This window comes from Pseudochaenichthys georgianus, chromosome 13 (genome assembly GCF_902827115.2).
Source record: "Pseudochaenichthys georgianus chromosome 13, fPseGeo1.2, whole genome shotgun sequence".
Lineage (NCBI taxonomy): Eukaryota > Metazoa > Chordata > Actinopteri > Perciformes > Channichthyidae > Pseudochaenichthys > Pseudochaenichthys georgianus.
Window position 1 is genome coordinate 14,482,237 of NC_047515.1, and position 14,813 is coordinate 14,497,049.

Consider the following 14,813-nt stretch of genomic DNA (forward strand, 5'->3'; position numbering starts at 1 on the left):
TGTAAGGTGACCTTGGGTGTCCTGAAAGGCCAACCCAGTCTCATGGCATTTCGTGTTCACCAACACGATTTTTAATCTATTGATTCGTGTTCACCAACACGATTTGCCCCTTTTTTCGTGTTGCACAGCACGATTTTAAAAGCAATGTATTTCTATTGGTAATGTGTTTCGTGCCTGCAGGCTGCAGCACGTCTTTTTCTCCGGTCGGGTCGAGGAAGACCGGAAGCTGTGTGGTTCATTAAAAACATGTTCTTACTCAATATCAAGCCACAGTTAATGCTTTTATTTTAAATCGTATAATTTCGGACTTTTGTTGCTGTCTGTGAGGAAAATAAATGGGGCTCAGAGCCTCAGGATACTGAAATCTGTATTTTTAAATATTTTTTCCTTCTAATTTGTTATTCTTTTCAAAATAACACACTGTTATTTACTCACCAATAACACACAATTATCCTTGCTTTTATTTATTGGTTTAATTTAGAGATGTCCCGATCCGATCACGTGATCGGGGATCGGAGCCGATCACGTGATTTTTTTTTTTTTAATTTAATGTTACAAAACAAAAATGACCATGTTCACGTCTTAAAGTCATCCTGAGGACTTAGTTTTGGTTTAAAATTACACAACATCATGTATGTGTTGCTTTCTTTGGGCTTGTTTTCATAGACCTGGTTGCTTATTTCTCTGAAATCTGGCAACAGAGTGGGCGCAGTGTCTAATAGTAGCAGGAAGCTAACGAGAGGCTACGTTCAGCTGGTGACTCGGGAGTCGGGACAGAGAAAATGTCAGGAGTTTGGAAGTATTATAAAATTGAAAGCGAAGGCAGTGTAACAGCCAGATGCAATGTTTGCAAGGCAGAGGTTCCGCGTGGTGGAAAGAACAGAGCTACGTTCAACACGACCAATCTAATACGCTACCTGAGAAACAAACACCAACAACAACACAGCGAGTACACAGCGGCCACTCAGGTAACGGCACTGAAACAACCGACACTTTCAGAGACTTTTAAAAGGAAAGAGAAACTGCCCCAGAACAGTGAAAAGGCCAACACAATAACAGCCAAGATAGCTGAATGTATCGCGTTGGATGACCAGCCGTTATCTGTTACCTTTTTTTTATCTTAATGCATTGCATAAAGATCGGATCGGGAAAAATCGGTATCGGCAGATTGTCAAAATCAAATGATCGGAATCGGATCGGGAGCAAAAAAAGGTGATCGGGACATCCCTAGTTTAATTCCATAATCTCGGGCTTTTTTGGCGTCCGTCAGGAACTGAATTTCAAAATAAATATAACCGGAAACAGACGTAGGCATTTCGAGCGATTACCCAAGATCCTCAGCTATGGTTTTAAGCTCGCTGATTGGATGTGTTAGCCGCAATGCATGCTGGTATTTGGTGTTTATATTATATGAAATCCGGAAAACATTTTAAAAGAATACAATAATACTTAATTCCGAGTGCTCTTGCTTTTCTCTTTGAAAGTCATCACATAACGGCATTGTAATACACGGTTCGGCTGCATTACATATTACAGATCTGCCGTAGTTCTTTATTTATAGAGCCCTGATGAGAAGACCTTTGGAAGAACTGGAAGAAATGGCGCCGAAACTGAATACTTGACGTGGATCATAAATATATCAACAATTAAACAACATCTTCAATTTCTCTTCACACAATACGTCTCCTTGCAGTATCAACACTAATTCGGCTGACTTTTACATTTGATCTAATTCATAGATAGGTTATATTTACACCATAACGGTGCACAGCTGATAGAAAAGGACTGTAGTTTTCAAAGATATTACTGATTTTCTTTGAATGTAAGAATGTAAATACTGAGTCTGAAATAGTATAGCAATATGCTGTAAAATGATGTGAAAGCATGCATAAAACTATACATCTTCAGATGTTGTACATACACACCAATAATACAAAGTTATTATGGCTGTGTGTACCTTGTGTGCACCTCCTAGTGGTTAAAGCACGTTATTTAATTATTGTTTTTATGTGTTATATTTGATTTAAAAAATATTAAGAGTATTAATATACTTAATATACTTATGAGTACTTTCATAGGGGGAAAGTATAAATATAGAAATATAGAATATAAAAATCAAGAAGATACTATAAGTGATCTCTACAATAAAACAGTTTAGTGCAGGATGTACAAAGATATTAATAGGAGGAGGTGCAAAACAGAAAAACGGATTAACCTTTATTTAAACATTAAATAACAGATTAAGGTCTAAAGTCTGATTTAAGGGTTGTTTATATTTCACATAATTAATCAGAATCTGCAAAGTAACTCAAATAAATGCAGTGGAGTAAAAAGTAGTAATGAGCTGTCATGTGGGTATATATTAATGCTGCGCTTTATGGACACAAGCGATTTTCACCCATTTATTAATTATATGTTTTACATTTGATAACACCAATGTGCTTAATACTGGCAACTTCTAATTGTGGGAAAAATGAAAACGTTCAGTAGAGACGTCCCATAGAACATTTTGCTAAACACAATAGACAGCGTGTAGTTCTGGGGGGGTGTTCGATTCCAGTTTTGGATAGTCTGGCGTGGTTTCGTTCCATTTCACACAGCTGTTTGACGCTCTGCAACCTTACGGGTCCTAAACTATAGCTGGGGATTATGGGTAGTGTAGTGTCTTCGGCCATCCTAAACTCAGAAATGTTGACAATCGCAATGATGCTCGAAATGTCCCTTATAGGCCTACGTCTGTTTCCGGTTATTTTTATTTTGAAATTCAGTTCCTGACGGACACCAAAAAAGCCCGAGATTATGGAATTAAACCAATAAATAAAAGCAAGGATAATTGTGTGTTATTGGTGAGTAAATAACAGTGTGTTATTTTGAAAAGAATAACAAATTAGAAGGAAAAAATATTTAAAAATACAGATTTCAGTATCATGAGGCTCTGAGCCCCATTTATTTTCCTCACAGACGGCAACAAAAGTCAGAAATTATACGATTTAAAATAAAAGCAATAATTGTGGCTTGATATTGAGTAAGAACATGTTTTTATGAACCACACAGCTTCCGGTCTCCCACGACCCGACCGGAAAAAAAGACGTGCTGCAGGCAGTAGAAAATAATACATTGCTTTTAAAATCGTGCTGTGCAACACGAAAAAAAGGGGCAAATCGTGTTGGTGAACACGAATCAATAGATTAAAAATCGTGTTGGTGAACACGAAATGCCGTGAGACTGGGTTGGAAAGGCGCCTCGAAATAAAACGTATTATTATTATTACTTGTGTTCGTCTGCACTCTGCACATAGTTAGTAACTAGTTAATAGTTAGTATAACTCCCTATCGATCCTATTGGCTCTAGTATCGATATTTTGAAACGTAATATCGGAAGTATCGATATTTTGGGATCGATCCGCCCACCCCTACCAGAATTTGGAGTACCAAACACTCACTCCAGGTACTCATCTGAGTATCTCACTGAGAAAGTTATGTGCACCCCTGGATATAAGAGTTATCTAACATTGGAAAGAGTGAATCGATTTAAACTGCTTAATATATTTCAAGGCCAATCTGAAGTGTAACCGTGTCTCCAGCTTGCCGTTATCAGTAAACATCTATGCATGCAAATAATAATATAACAATATTGAGTTCAGTGATTGGACATTTTGAACTGCGAATTTATTTGAATTTGTCTTTAAAGAACCAGAAATGTTGCTCATCCCATCTCTTTGCAGATAATTAGCCTATAGCACTAGAAATAATTTTGCCCATATTACTGTTACTGTTTAAAGGTTACACGGCATTCAGTGTTAAAATAGTAGAAAACCAAAATGTGGTATATGTTAAGACAAAGTCAATGTAAAGTAAAGTCATCCTGAGTCAAACTCCCAGACGTAGCCTGCTGGTGTGCGTTGTACACGTGAGTCTGTGTGTGTATGTCCCACTGGCAAGCTAATGACCACCTCTCCACATTGTGCTCCTACAGAAGTTTCCGCTGACATTTTACGCCCACTCTCCAGTTCCCCAGGTCAGCACTGTTGCCGTTAATGGCACTGTTCACGCTGTTAGCAATGTTAGCTGCTGCCGCAGGCTCAGCCTTCAACCATGTAAAAAGCAGTGTGGAGGCAATCCTTCAATCACAGCTTTGCTCTTAATCCATATTGAGACCCTTTAAAAGGAAAGAAAGTTTGTAAATGTACAATTTGTATGATTTGTCTGTTAACATAACATTAGAAGATGGCTTCTCCTTTCACCTCAGCAACACAAGCAAGCCAATTTAGCCATCTTCAGTTTAGCTAGCTAATGGGCATAGTATTTTTGTTCAGACAGGAGAATTTAGCGGAGCTTCCTGAGCTTCCGGCTCAGACTACACCAATTACAGTTTCAGCCGGGGCAGAACAGAGCCCCAGGGAGAACAGGCAGAGGAATGGGCAGGGAATTGCCCAGAAACGTCCCGAACATAGCAAAGTGAAACAGGAAAATAAAATACAGGCAGAGGGCTCTGCAGATACAGACACACTCTTTTTGTGGGCCTCTCGTAGGAAAAATCCTACACATACTACTCATTGTGGCTTAAATATCTCATTATAGATGAACAATAATAAATATAAACCTCAATTGGCTTTGTGTGCGTGTCCTGCAGGTGTTACTTAAACAGGAGGGCAAAGGTCACAACCAGGTGACCAGAACCATCAACCCTTCCACCATGCTCTCACTGCCCGAGGGAGGGACCTATATCATTGAGGTGCGCGCCCTCAGCGAAGGGGGAGAGGGGGCGGTCAGCTCCCAAGTTCGAATAGTCACCTCATCCGGTAAGCCGAAGCTATTCAGTGGCCTCTCAGGCACATACTCCATTAGATGACTTCTGATATCCATCTATATGCACAGCCTGTTTTCTTTTTGTAGCGATCTTGTGTTCTGCCCCTAATTGAGTCGCCACAGCTGTTGTGCCAGCCAAGTTTTCCTTGGCTAATACTGTTTTAATTACATCGCCCACACCAATCCTTCTATTCTTGCACAGCCAATTAACTTTCAAGCAACAGGACCAAGAGAAAGTCAGTCCTGCTTGTGACTTTACGAGCCAGCTTTACAGGGCAATACTCACTGTCTTTTTTTCTTTTGCAAAATAAAGCATATTTCTCCCCAGAATCAGAATACCTGTATGTGTCCCACTGAGGGGAAATGTACATTGTTACAGCAGAAAAGAGCCATAGACAGCTTAATGTTACCTAAGAAGCATGCAAAATATTCTAATAAAACATTTTTTTTTCACAATTTACAAAAAACACATCCAGTAACAGTTCTGAGGATTTAGCAGCCAGGTATATATTGCACAGTTATTAACGGCATATATATATATATATATATACACACACTGTAAAAAGTATTTAGTCAGCCACCAATTGTGCAAGTTCTCCCACTTAAAAAGATGAGAGAGGCCTGTAATTTTCATCCTAGGTATACTTCAACTATGAGAGACATAATGGGGGGAAAGAATCCAGGAAATCACATTGTAGGATTTTTAATGAATTAAACAACAACAAGGAGTGTTATAGTCTATGTTGCAGCTCTTTGTGAAAAGCATTAAACATGGATGCAGTTCCAGCGTTTTTGTAAAGGGTCTCTCCTTTCATCTATATTGACTGTTCCCCTCCCTTCTCTTAGGTGTTCGAGCAAAAAGCAATCAGTGTTCGGTGCACTGCATGCCACAGAGCCTAACATGGACAGCCCTGCTCCTGGTTCTTCTGGTGCCTTTAGCTTCCTGGTGAGGCCACTGTGCCAACCTCATGTTCATGGAGGGAGCCACCAGTCCTCTGCTCGTTCCCTCTGACTGCCTGCTCGCTTTGGCCTTACTCATCCCACAGGGCCCGAGGCCTGCCAAAGGGGGTTGAGTCTGCCAGTCATCATACAGCTCTCCAGAGTTGAACCTTTTTAAGTTTCCTGTTTCTTCTGAGGCCCTGGACATTTAATTTGCACAGTTCTTTCCAGCATCACAATACTGTTGCACTGTAGTGTACAGTGTGTGGAAAGATGTGTTCAATCCTTTACTTTGACATCATGTGTTCCTCTCATTGAATGGCATCTAACCAATTCCAGACGGCTCCTACAGATCTGGGGCTCTACAGAGCATGAACAATTCCTCGAAAGCTGCTGTGGTAGTAATACAGGGATCAGCCGGCCTGTTTCTTTTCATTACTTATTTGCATCAATGTACCCCTCGGCTGCCTAACAAGCAATGCAGCAGAAGCTCAGTAGAGATAAGTGCATTGTTTTCTTATTCACTCATTGAGGAGGAAAGAACGTTTTTTATGGAACCAAGAATCTTACTATTTCGAGACTTGCTTTTGTACATTGTGTTACCTTTAGAGAAAAACACAGTGGTATGTGTCAGCTATGTCAACTCTGTTTTTTGGTAGTGATAAAGCAATGCTTGGTGATACAGTTGGATGTATGGAGGTAGGAAACAGGTTCATACCTGTAGTGCTTGAACACATCAAAAGAGAAAGACAACTCTGTACGGACTCTTGGTATCAGTACAAATAAATGTGATGTATATTTTTTAAATGGTTGTTGTTTGTATTTTCTACCCTGAGAAAAGATATATATCTGACAACAATAATAATGATTGACCTTATTGGTCAATGAACCGAGTCTTCATACACATTTTAAAGCCCATGGGGACATCTTGAAATGGTATATATTACAAAAAACTCCCTTGTCCAGTGCTGGTATAGATACATGTGGTTATCTTAGGTGCCTTCAAGCCCACTAACTATGAAATAAGACGACCCAGTCAGAGTTTTGTGGGCTGCCTCGGTCAGAAGACTCTCCTCAGCTTCCCTTCCATGTCATATACATGCTTATTAAAATATATCACCTTGATTCTGAGTTTCTCCACCAACAGCCTGATAACTGCCTTTGCAATTTCTGTCGCAAGCCAATCAGGTTTTTTGGTAATTGGGCTTTAAGGTGGGAACAGACAATATTTGGAAAATGTTGCTCGATAAATAGCAAATTATTTATGGATAATATAATGTATTGATCAACTTATTGACAGATCAACCTCAGCACTAATGCACATACAATATATTCCTACAATAAAAACTTACTATGCCATACTACTTCTATATTTCATCTGGAATTGTTTATATCTGGTCCATCAGACAGTTCTACACTTTGAGAAGCTTTATCTAAATGTTATATAAAGTATAGCTTGATTTAATTCCACACACGTGGCATTAAAGGCCACATAACTTTCTGTGATAAAAGAACCACTGCATCAAGAGTATCTCCCCCTTCTCTCAGGCTACTCTCTTGCTTGTCTGCAGTAAAAGCTTATCTCTCACAGGCAGAAATCCAAATGAATTTGCCTCAAGTGTAATTAATGTTGGAATGAAGAAGTGTAGTCCTGAAAGTCGCATGCTTGGGCAGACCTTTTGCTCGCTCTGCCTCCAGCTCTCTGGACTCTGCGAGACCTGGCTCACCTACTCAGGTTCAGACAAAGGTAGTAGCTCAACCACAAGAGATGTGACCACACGGCAAAACTAGAGGACACAAACTGCTCCGAGCAGTGTCTGTCCCATGGATACGCCTCTTTTTTCATACCTCTCTGTTTTGAATATGTTCAGAGGGGGAGGATGGTAAGTGTGGTCTCGTCTTTCTAACTTGTACATCATATTCATCTGTAGTGCAAAGCACTAAGCTGTTTTATGTGGATGGAGGGGTTTGCAGTGCTTTTAGCCTGTTCAATGACGTCGGCTCAAACACATACCTCCACACAAGTGCTAATGTACCGACCTTTAATTATTCATGCAGCACCTGTCTGTGTTGGCGCATCTGATTTATGATAATGGATTATGTATCCTGCAAGGGGACCTTATTGGTTCAGAGCGCCAGAAGCTATAGTGTCAGCAATTAAAATATGAACTCCCCCTAGGTTAATGTCAGTGTGTGTGTGTGTGTGTGTGTGTGTGTGTGTGTGTGTGTGTGTGTGTGTGTGTGTGTGTGTGTGTGTGTGTGTGTGTGTGTGTGTGTGTGTGTGTGTGTGTGTGTGTGTGTGTGTGTGTGTGTGTGTGTGTGCGTGCGTGCGTGCGTGCGTGCGTGCGTGCGTGCGTGCGTGCGTGCGTGCGTGCGTGCGTGCGTGCGTGCGTGCGTGCGTGCGTGCGTGCGTGCGTGCGTGCGTGCGTGCGTGCGTGCGTGCGTGCGTGCGCTGGGATATACTGTACATTTTAGTTATCTCTAATATTATTTTAGATCCTTTTTAGTGGGGCTGGAAACAACAATAGTTTGTTGGTTAATCTGGCAAAAAAAGATTCTCGGCTACTTTACCCTACTTAAAATATCTACACACTTGTGGAAGAAGTAACTATTAGCATTGAAATATTCTGTGTTTTACTGACTGTCTGTCTCTGTTTCACATTAATGCAAGAATACCTGTGTTTTCGAAGGGGAAAGAGTCAGAGCATCTAAGCTTTTGGCTTAAGGAGTCTCACTACACTTGAATGCAATAAATCTCTATCCTAGATAGTGTTGGCAACACATATTCTAATAGCAACCCTGAAGCTGAGGGATTCATCATATCTGCTCCAAGGACACTCTGGAGGACAGCAGGACGAAGGCTAGCTCTAAGGACAGCAGGGATTGCAAGTTGAAGGACAACTGTACACGCCCTTAATTTATTATCTAATGTAGTTGCAATAAATATTATATTTTGTAATTACATATCGAGAGAGATGGTATAAAACATGGTATGTCAAGTGTCTGTCCTGTGGTTCCTACACCAAATGGAAAAACATGGTAATATGATATCCCAGAAAGTATACTACATCCATTTGTTCTTTAGCCTTTTAAAACTTACAAAGTCAAGTTTTAAATTGTTTCACTGGTATTGTTGTTGAAGGATTCGCTCTGTGATTGAGTGCTGAGCCGTGACTTTGCTTTTCAGGCGGGTCACAGTTTATTACTCATCCTGGAATTGCCAGAAGAACTAGAGCCCTCCAACAGGCGCTGCGGCTTCAGTTGGAGGTAAACTGTAGCATCAGACAGTGAGTCATTTTCAGTTTTGCATTTGAAAAATGTTTGCACACCAACTGAGTTGCATTTACCAAAATGTAGAATAGGTTTTAAATTATTCAAAAGTTAATACTGTTAAGGAAACTATTGAGATGTAGCCAGCCATTTGTTGACCATATAAAGGGAGTCAAAACGATTTTCTAGAAGATTGAGGTGCATTATTGGTGTGTGTCTGTGTTCCAGCTCTTAAGAAATGTCTCTTTTTTTAGGACCACTCACCGGTTAATTAAAACCCTAATAATGGTTTCACCCTAATTCAATTGTGTCTATAATATTCTCAATACGCTTTAATTAACTGTTCTCAATTCATATATTTCTACCAATGTATGTATGGTTAATAGTCTTATTGAATTAATTAAAAGTGTATGTGATGTGGAACCTTCTCTGGTAATGAAACATTCCCCACATGAGATTTCTAAGCTGTTAAATGATATATCATCTGAGTTATTTCCTGTATTAGCTGTGAAACAAAACATTCTATGTTTTCTGTTAAATGTAAAAATATAACAGCTTATTTTTGTGTCCTGTCGGATGTTCCTGTGATGTTTGGATTTGCAGCCCATTGGTCCCCGCCCGGCAGTGGTGGAGATGGCAGAGAATGAGAATTAGGGAAGTGTGCCATGTTCTGCTGAAGACTGTGAACAGAGGGATTAAAGGAGCAGCTTTGCGGGGAGAGTCAACATTCAGTATTGTATTGCACCAGTCCAGTAATTATTGAAGTTATAATTGAACTTGTCTTTTGACCTCTAAAACCATCTGTACTGTCAGGAAGCCACAGAGCACAATGTGTTGTGCTGTTGAGCTTTGCAGGACATAAAATAAATGCCTTTTTTTGTTTATTGAAAGTATCCTCATTGAACCATCCACAATGTATTAATCAGACTGTCATGCTCCCTTTTTGCTCCACTGGTTCCCAGACGATGATATCGGTTAGTTGGACGGTCCAACCAATACTTTGATCAATAGTTCACTGTGACTTTGTTAAAATAACAATGACTGTCAACTTGGCTGAAAAAATGACAAAAACAAAACAATGGCTTATCGCCTTGCAACCTTATTTGATTCATTTGAAAGAGAAATATATATAATATTTGGTTGTAATAAGATGCTGAAGTACATTTACATGCAGGGATGGTTTTATTAGAGCCAGGAACAAATTAAAAACACAGTCTTAATCAAACAAACACTGTTAAAAGCTTAACCAAACATACATAAGTTGCAGAACTTGGTTTAATGTTTTTAAAAAACAAATTGTCGCCTGAGCAGTGGCGAGCCGTGACTTTTATACCTAGGCCCTCTGACCCCCCCCCTTCCCTCAAGAAAAAAGAAGAGTTATTACTGTCACATTATTGTCACAGCGTATACTTCAGCGGAATATCAAAACAAAATGCATCAATGACAGCGACCCTCTACCACACCAAACAACATCCTTTATATAAACACCTATCATGACAGGGCACAGCCAAGTAACAATTACAAATGAATTAAGTCGGCACGGCAGCCCACATTGAAAATTACTTAGGCCTACCTCTGATGATCAAATCACTTAAACACTAAGTCCAAAGTCCATCCTCCTTTTGGATGAAGCACTTGATGGCGGGTCATTCAGCTGATCCTTTGCCACTCCAATGTATCATTGTAACTCAATCATGAAAATGACTCGGTTAATAATTTCGCAATGATGTCATCACTATCACTGAAGTGAGCCATCATGAACGAACTTATGCTAATCAGAAATCTATCGATCATAAATCTATCGATTAGATTTATGATTCGAAAATAATAAAAGTAGGGTAGACATGTGGATATTATCCGGCTGAACAAAACGTGCATTTATCTAACAGGTTCGTTTTCCACAGACCTTATTTCGAGCTATTTTCCAAAATCTCATTGCTTTTTTGTCGAGGGAACCCATGCGCAGCTTACTTCCGGGTTTTAGGACGCGTCACTTTATGGCGGTGGTGGCGAAGTCCATAGGGACTTGGCTTGGCAACTGGAAGGTCACTAGTTCAAGTCCCGGAAAGACCTAGTGCTACTGAGGTGTCCCTGAGCAAGGCACCGTTCCCTAAAACTGCCCCCCATGGGCAAAATAGCAGGGGCAGATGGGGCTCATAGCCATGGAAGGGGCGTCCCATCTAGGAGAAGGACACTCTGAACTAAAACCAGGACTGAGAGGGGTTGCGCCCCCCAGTCCTTAATCAGCATAGTAAAGCCAACCATGAAGAACAAAGTAATCCCAAATCCTATACTTCCAGCGGCGGGAGTATGCAGGAACATTGCAGCGGATGGTGAACTGGCCAGATGTATGGAGAACCGGGATGACTGGAAGCGACGATGGAGGGCTCGTCTGAGGACGACCTCGAGAGACTGCACCACTTTATATACATGCATAAACTTCACAGTAGGCGAGACTTGTCATAAAGTCCGCGAAAATAAAGCCCACCCATTTAGAGGGAAGATATAATTGGTCAAATGTACTGTAATTTGACATTACTCTCTCGTTGAGTTACTGGGTGTTTCTCAATGTTGAGGACGCTTCCTTGGTAGGACATGTCTTCTGAGTCACTTCCTTCAGAAGTGAGGCAAGAATCCTTCCTAGCCTCAGAAAACGAAGAATGGTGGAACAGGCTAGGTGTGCAGGTGTGCGTCATATGAGAGGCCCGCCTTAAATGGAACGCGATTTCCGCCAAATATTTGGAAATTGGTCCGTGCGCAAAGCATTGTGGGGATTTTAAGACCGCGGAGGATACACATGTGCAGCCTCGAAATTTCTCGCTACGAAGGACGCCGGGCTCGGTAGAATTCCAAGGAGCCTAGACATTGGAACAGTCCTTCGGCGGGACTCGATGACGTAGCATCCTTGAAATAGTGGCTCTGGACAGGGTTTCCGTTAGCCGGTAATTACCGGTTTTTAGCTGGTAAAATTTATTAAAAACCGGTAAATTCAAAACCTGCCGGTCAAAATGTCTGGTAATAATTAGGGAGGCTCCGATCGATCGGCCGCCGGTCATTATCGGCCGATATTCACTCTTAATAGTTTGATCGGTGCTCTCTATAAAGGCCGATCAGGAGAGCTGGATCTGATCGATATGGACATAAACGCGAGTGAAGTATAACCGGACGCGAGAGAGAGATCAGATCAGCTGCTGAGTCTGACCGAGACACGCAGCTCTGCATAATCACCTGAAGCCCCGCCCTCTGTTTAGCGAGCTGCAGGAGCTGCATGAGAAACTGACGTGCTGTCAGGAGAGAGAGGGAGGGAGAGAGGAAAAGAGAGGATCCGTTTCTCCCGTGTTATTATTCAAATGTAATGTAAACTTTTGAATAATGTACGTTATCTACTACAAGTAGTTTTTTTGAATGTAATAATTATGTTGTTTGTTGTTTGTGGAATCATTTATTGAAAAATGAATCTGAATTTTTCGATTTGTTAGGATTATAAACTGAAGCAATATAAAAATGAGCCCCGTGAACTGAGTTTTAAACTGAAGCATATCTGCTCATAGTCCGGTAATTACCTGCTAACGGAAACTCTGCTACACAACTCTTATTATTATTATTGAAATATGACCGGTAAGTTTCAAATTTGTCCGGTAAAAGAAATTCTGCCCGGACATTTGACCGGCAAGAAAAAATCCTAGCGGAAACCCTGGCTCTGGAGTATCCTTCCTTGACATTGAGAACACCCACTGTAGCTGGCCCTCTGTGAATTTACAGCAGGACCACCAATCAGCTCCTATCTTCACAGTAACACGCAGAGACGGCTCAAGGAGCTTCTTTAATTTAACCCTTCACATTCAAACAGAAACTGAACAGGCAGATTCGAAGGATTTATTTCTTTGGAAATGTTATTTTAAATACAATTAAATCATGTTATTTTGGTAAAACTAATGAAAAATATAAACTAAAAACATATTGAAAAAATATATATTTAAAAAAAATATTATTTATTAGAATATCTTAGGCCCTCAGAGGGCCCTGACGGCTCGCCACTGTGCCTTAGTGATAGCAGATGGTGTGCTATTAGAGGGAAACTTCTTCAGAAACACAAGATAATTAATTTTGTTATACAATGAACCCTCCCTCATAAGAATTTAAAAGTAAAGGTGCCCCGCTGAGAGGCCTCATTAGGGAGGCGTATATAAGGAAAATCTGAGAAGAAGAAAAGACAAATGCTATTGATTAAACTTGTCACCCCTTGAGGTTCAGGTCTTGTGTTTTTTTGTAAGTATTATACTGAAATAAAGTAGGAGAATGCTAGTTATACCCAAACTACAAAGTATTTCCACGAATATAAAAATGGTAGGGTTGTCGTGATATTCAAGAAAATGTCAAAATGTTTCACTGCAGATAAAACTCTTTTCAGAAGTGAGGTCACATACGATGATTCATTTTTACAGATCTTGGAATGCAGCCAAAGCCCTGCAGATTGCTAAAACTGGTGATTCAATTAGAAGATCCAAGCTACTTTCCTCCAGACTCATTGTGTGAGGAAATGTAATGAGATGGAGTTGTAAATCTAGGGATAATCTAAGTGAGATGCATATAGGAAGAAGAAGGCTGCATAAGAAGATTGGAAGGTCAAAGCAGGAAAGCAGTCAGCTCAGTGAAGACCTCTGCCAATAATTTATAATCTCCCCAGTCAACAGTAACGTTCAGTCAGTATTCTACCATGCAGTACACTATGAATGTGACCAATATTTCACTCAACGGTGGCACCTGAGAAAATGTCAAGGGGTTACCTAATTCGTGATGGAGGCCTTACAGTGCAAAACAATGGCTTAGTAGTGCTTCAGTAGATCAACATTTTGAACCTGATTGTGACGCTAGTCTATGGTAGGGTGTCTATGGCCGTTTTCCGGGGACAGTCCCCGTTTTCCGGGGACAGTCCCCGTTTGTATTGCCCTGTCCCCGGTTGAAACTGTCCCCATTTTTTAATATACGTTAAAAACACATAGCAACGTGAAATACAACGTTTCATGTCAGGAAACACTGGGTAAACACTACAGACTGTGGTCAAGCCAGCCCCCACTTCGGAAAAAACAGTCAAGCCAGCCCGCACGTTGTATTGCGGTGTGCGAATATCCTATGCATTACGGTAGAGGCCTGTAAAAACTGCCTTCAAAATAAAAGCGTTTACTCGGTCAATAACAAATATACCTAAAAAACACACCAAACATATTCATATATACTGGAGCTTGAATTAAGAAAGATGTACTATATAATGTGATCAATAATAATTTAAAACATACTACATAACTACCACATTATAACTGAGTGAATGTAAAATGTAAGGATACAGTTATGAAGACATATCTGACATTTCCACTCGGTGACTAATTTCAATTGATGTTGACACCATCTCACAACACTCCTAAAATAACATTACTTTCTGAAGCACAATTTAAAATGTATGCTGTTTAAAATCTCAAATTAGATCTATTGTCCATCTATATTTTGATTATTATTTAATGGAAACTGTCCATAATCAAAGAGTCATTCGAAGTCAATCAAATACTAATTTCACTCCAGGGTGATAGCAGGACACCCCATCTAGTCACTCAGAGAGAATCAGGACAATCTCATGTAGAGTTTCAAAATAAAATACTTTTGAAATCTCATATGGGCTATCGTCCTTCTGTTTTTATACAAGAATAAATCAAAAACTGTCAAATTATCAAAGACTTATTTCACTCCAGGGTGATAGCAGGACACCCCATCTAGTCACTCAGAGAGAATCAGGACAATCTG

General features: G+C 40.2%; 1 protein-coding gene across 4 annotated transcripts in view; it reads left to right on the forward strand.

Annotated features, from left to right (window-relative positions):
• The window catches only part of cntn5 (contactin 5), a 204,024-nt gene extending 197,470 nt beyond the window's left edge, over nt 1-6,554 (forward strand). For all 4 annotated transcript variants that reach the window (XM_034098158.1, XM_034098159.1, XM_071205105.1 and 1 more), the window contains 2 exons: nt 4,633-4,801; nt 5,655-6,554. In XM_034098158.1, coding sequence (XP_033954049.1) covers nt 4,633-4,801; nt 5,655-5,758 — 273 coding nt within the window. In that variant the 3' untranslated portion in view covers nt 5,759-6,554. The remainder of the gene's footprint in view (nt 1-4,632; nt 4,802-5,654) is intronic.
• Nucleotides 6,555-14,813: the final 8,259 nt, after the last annotated feature.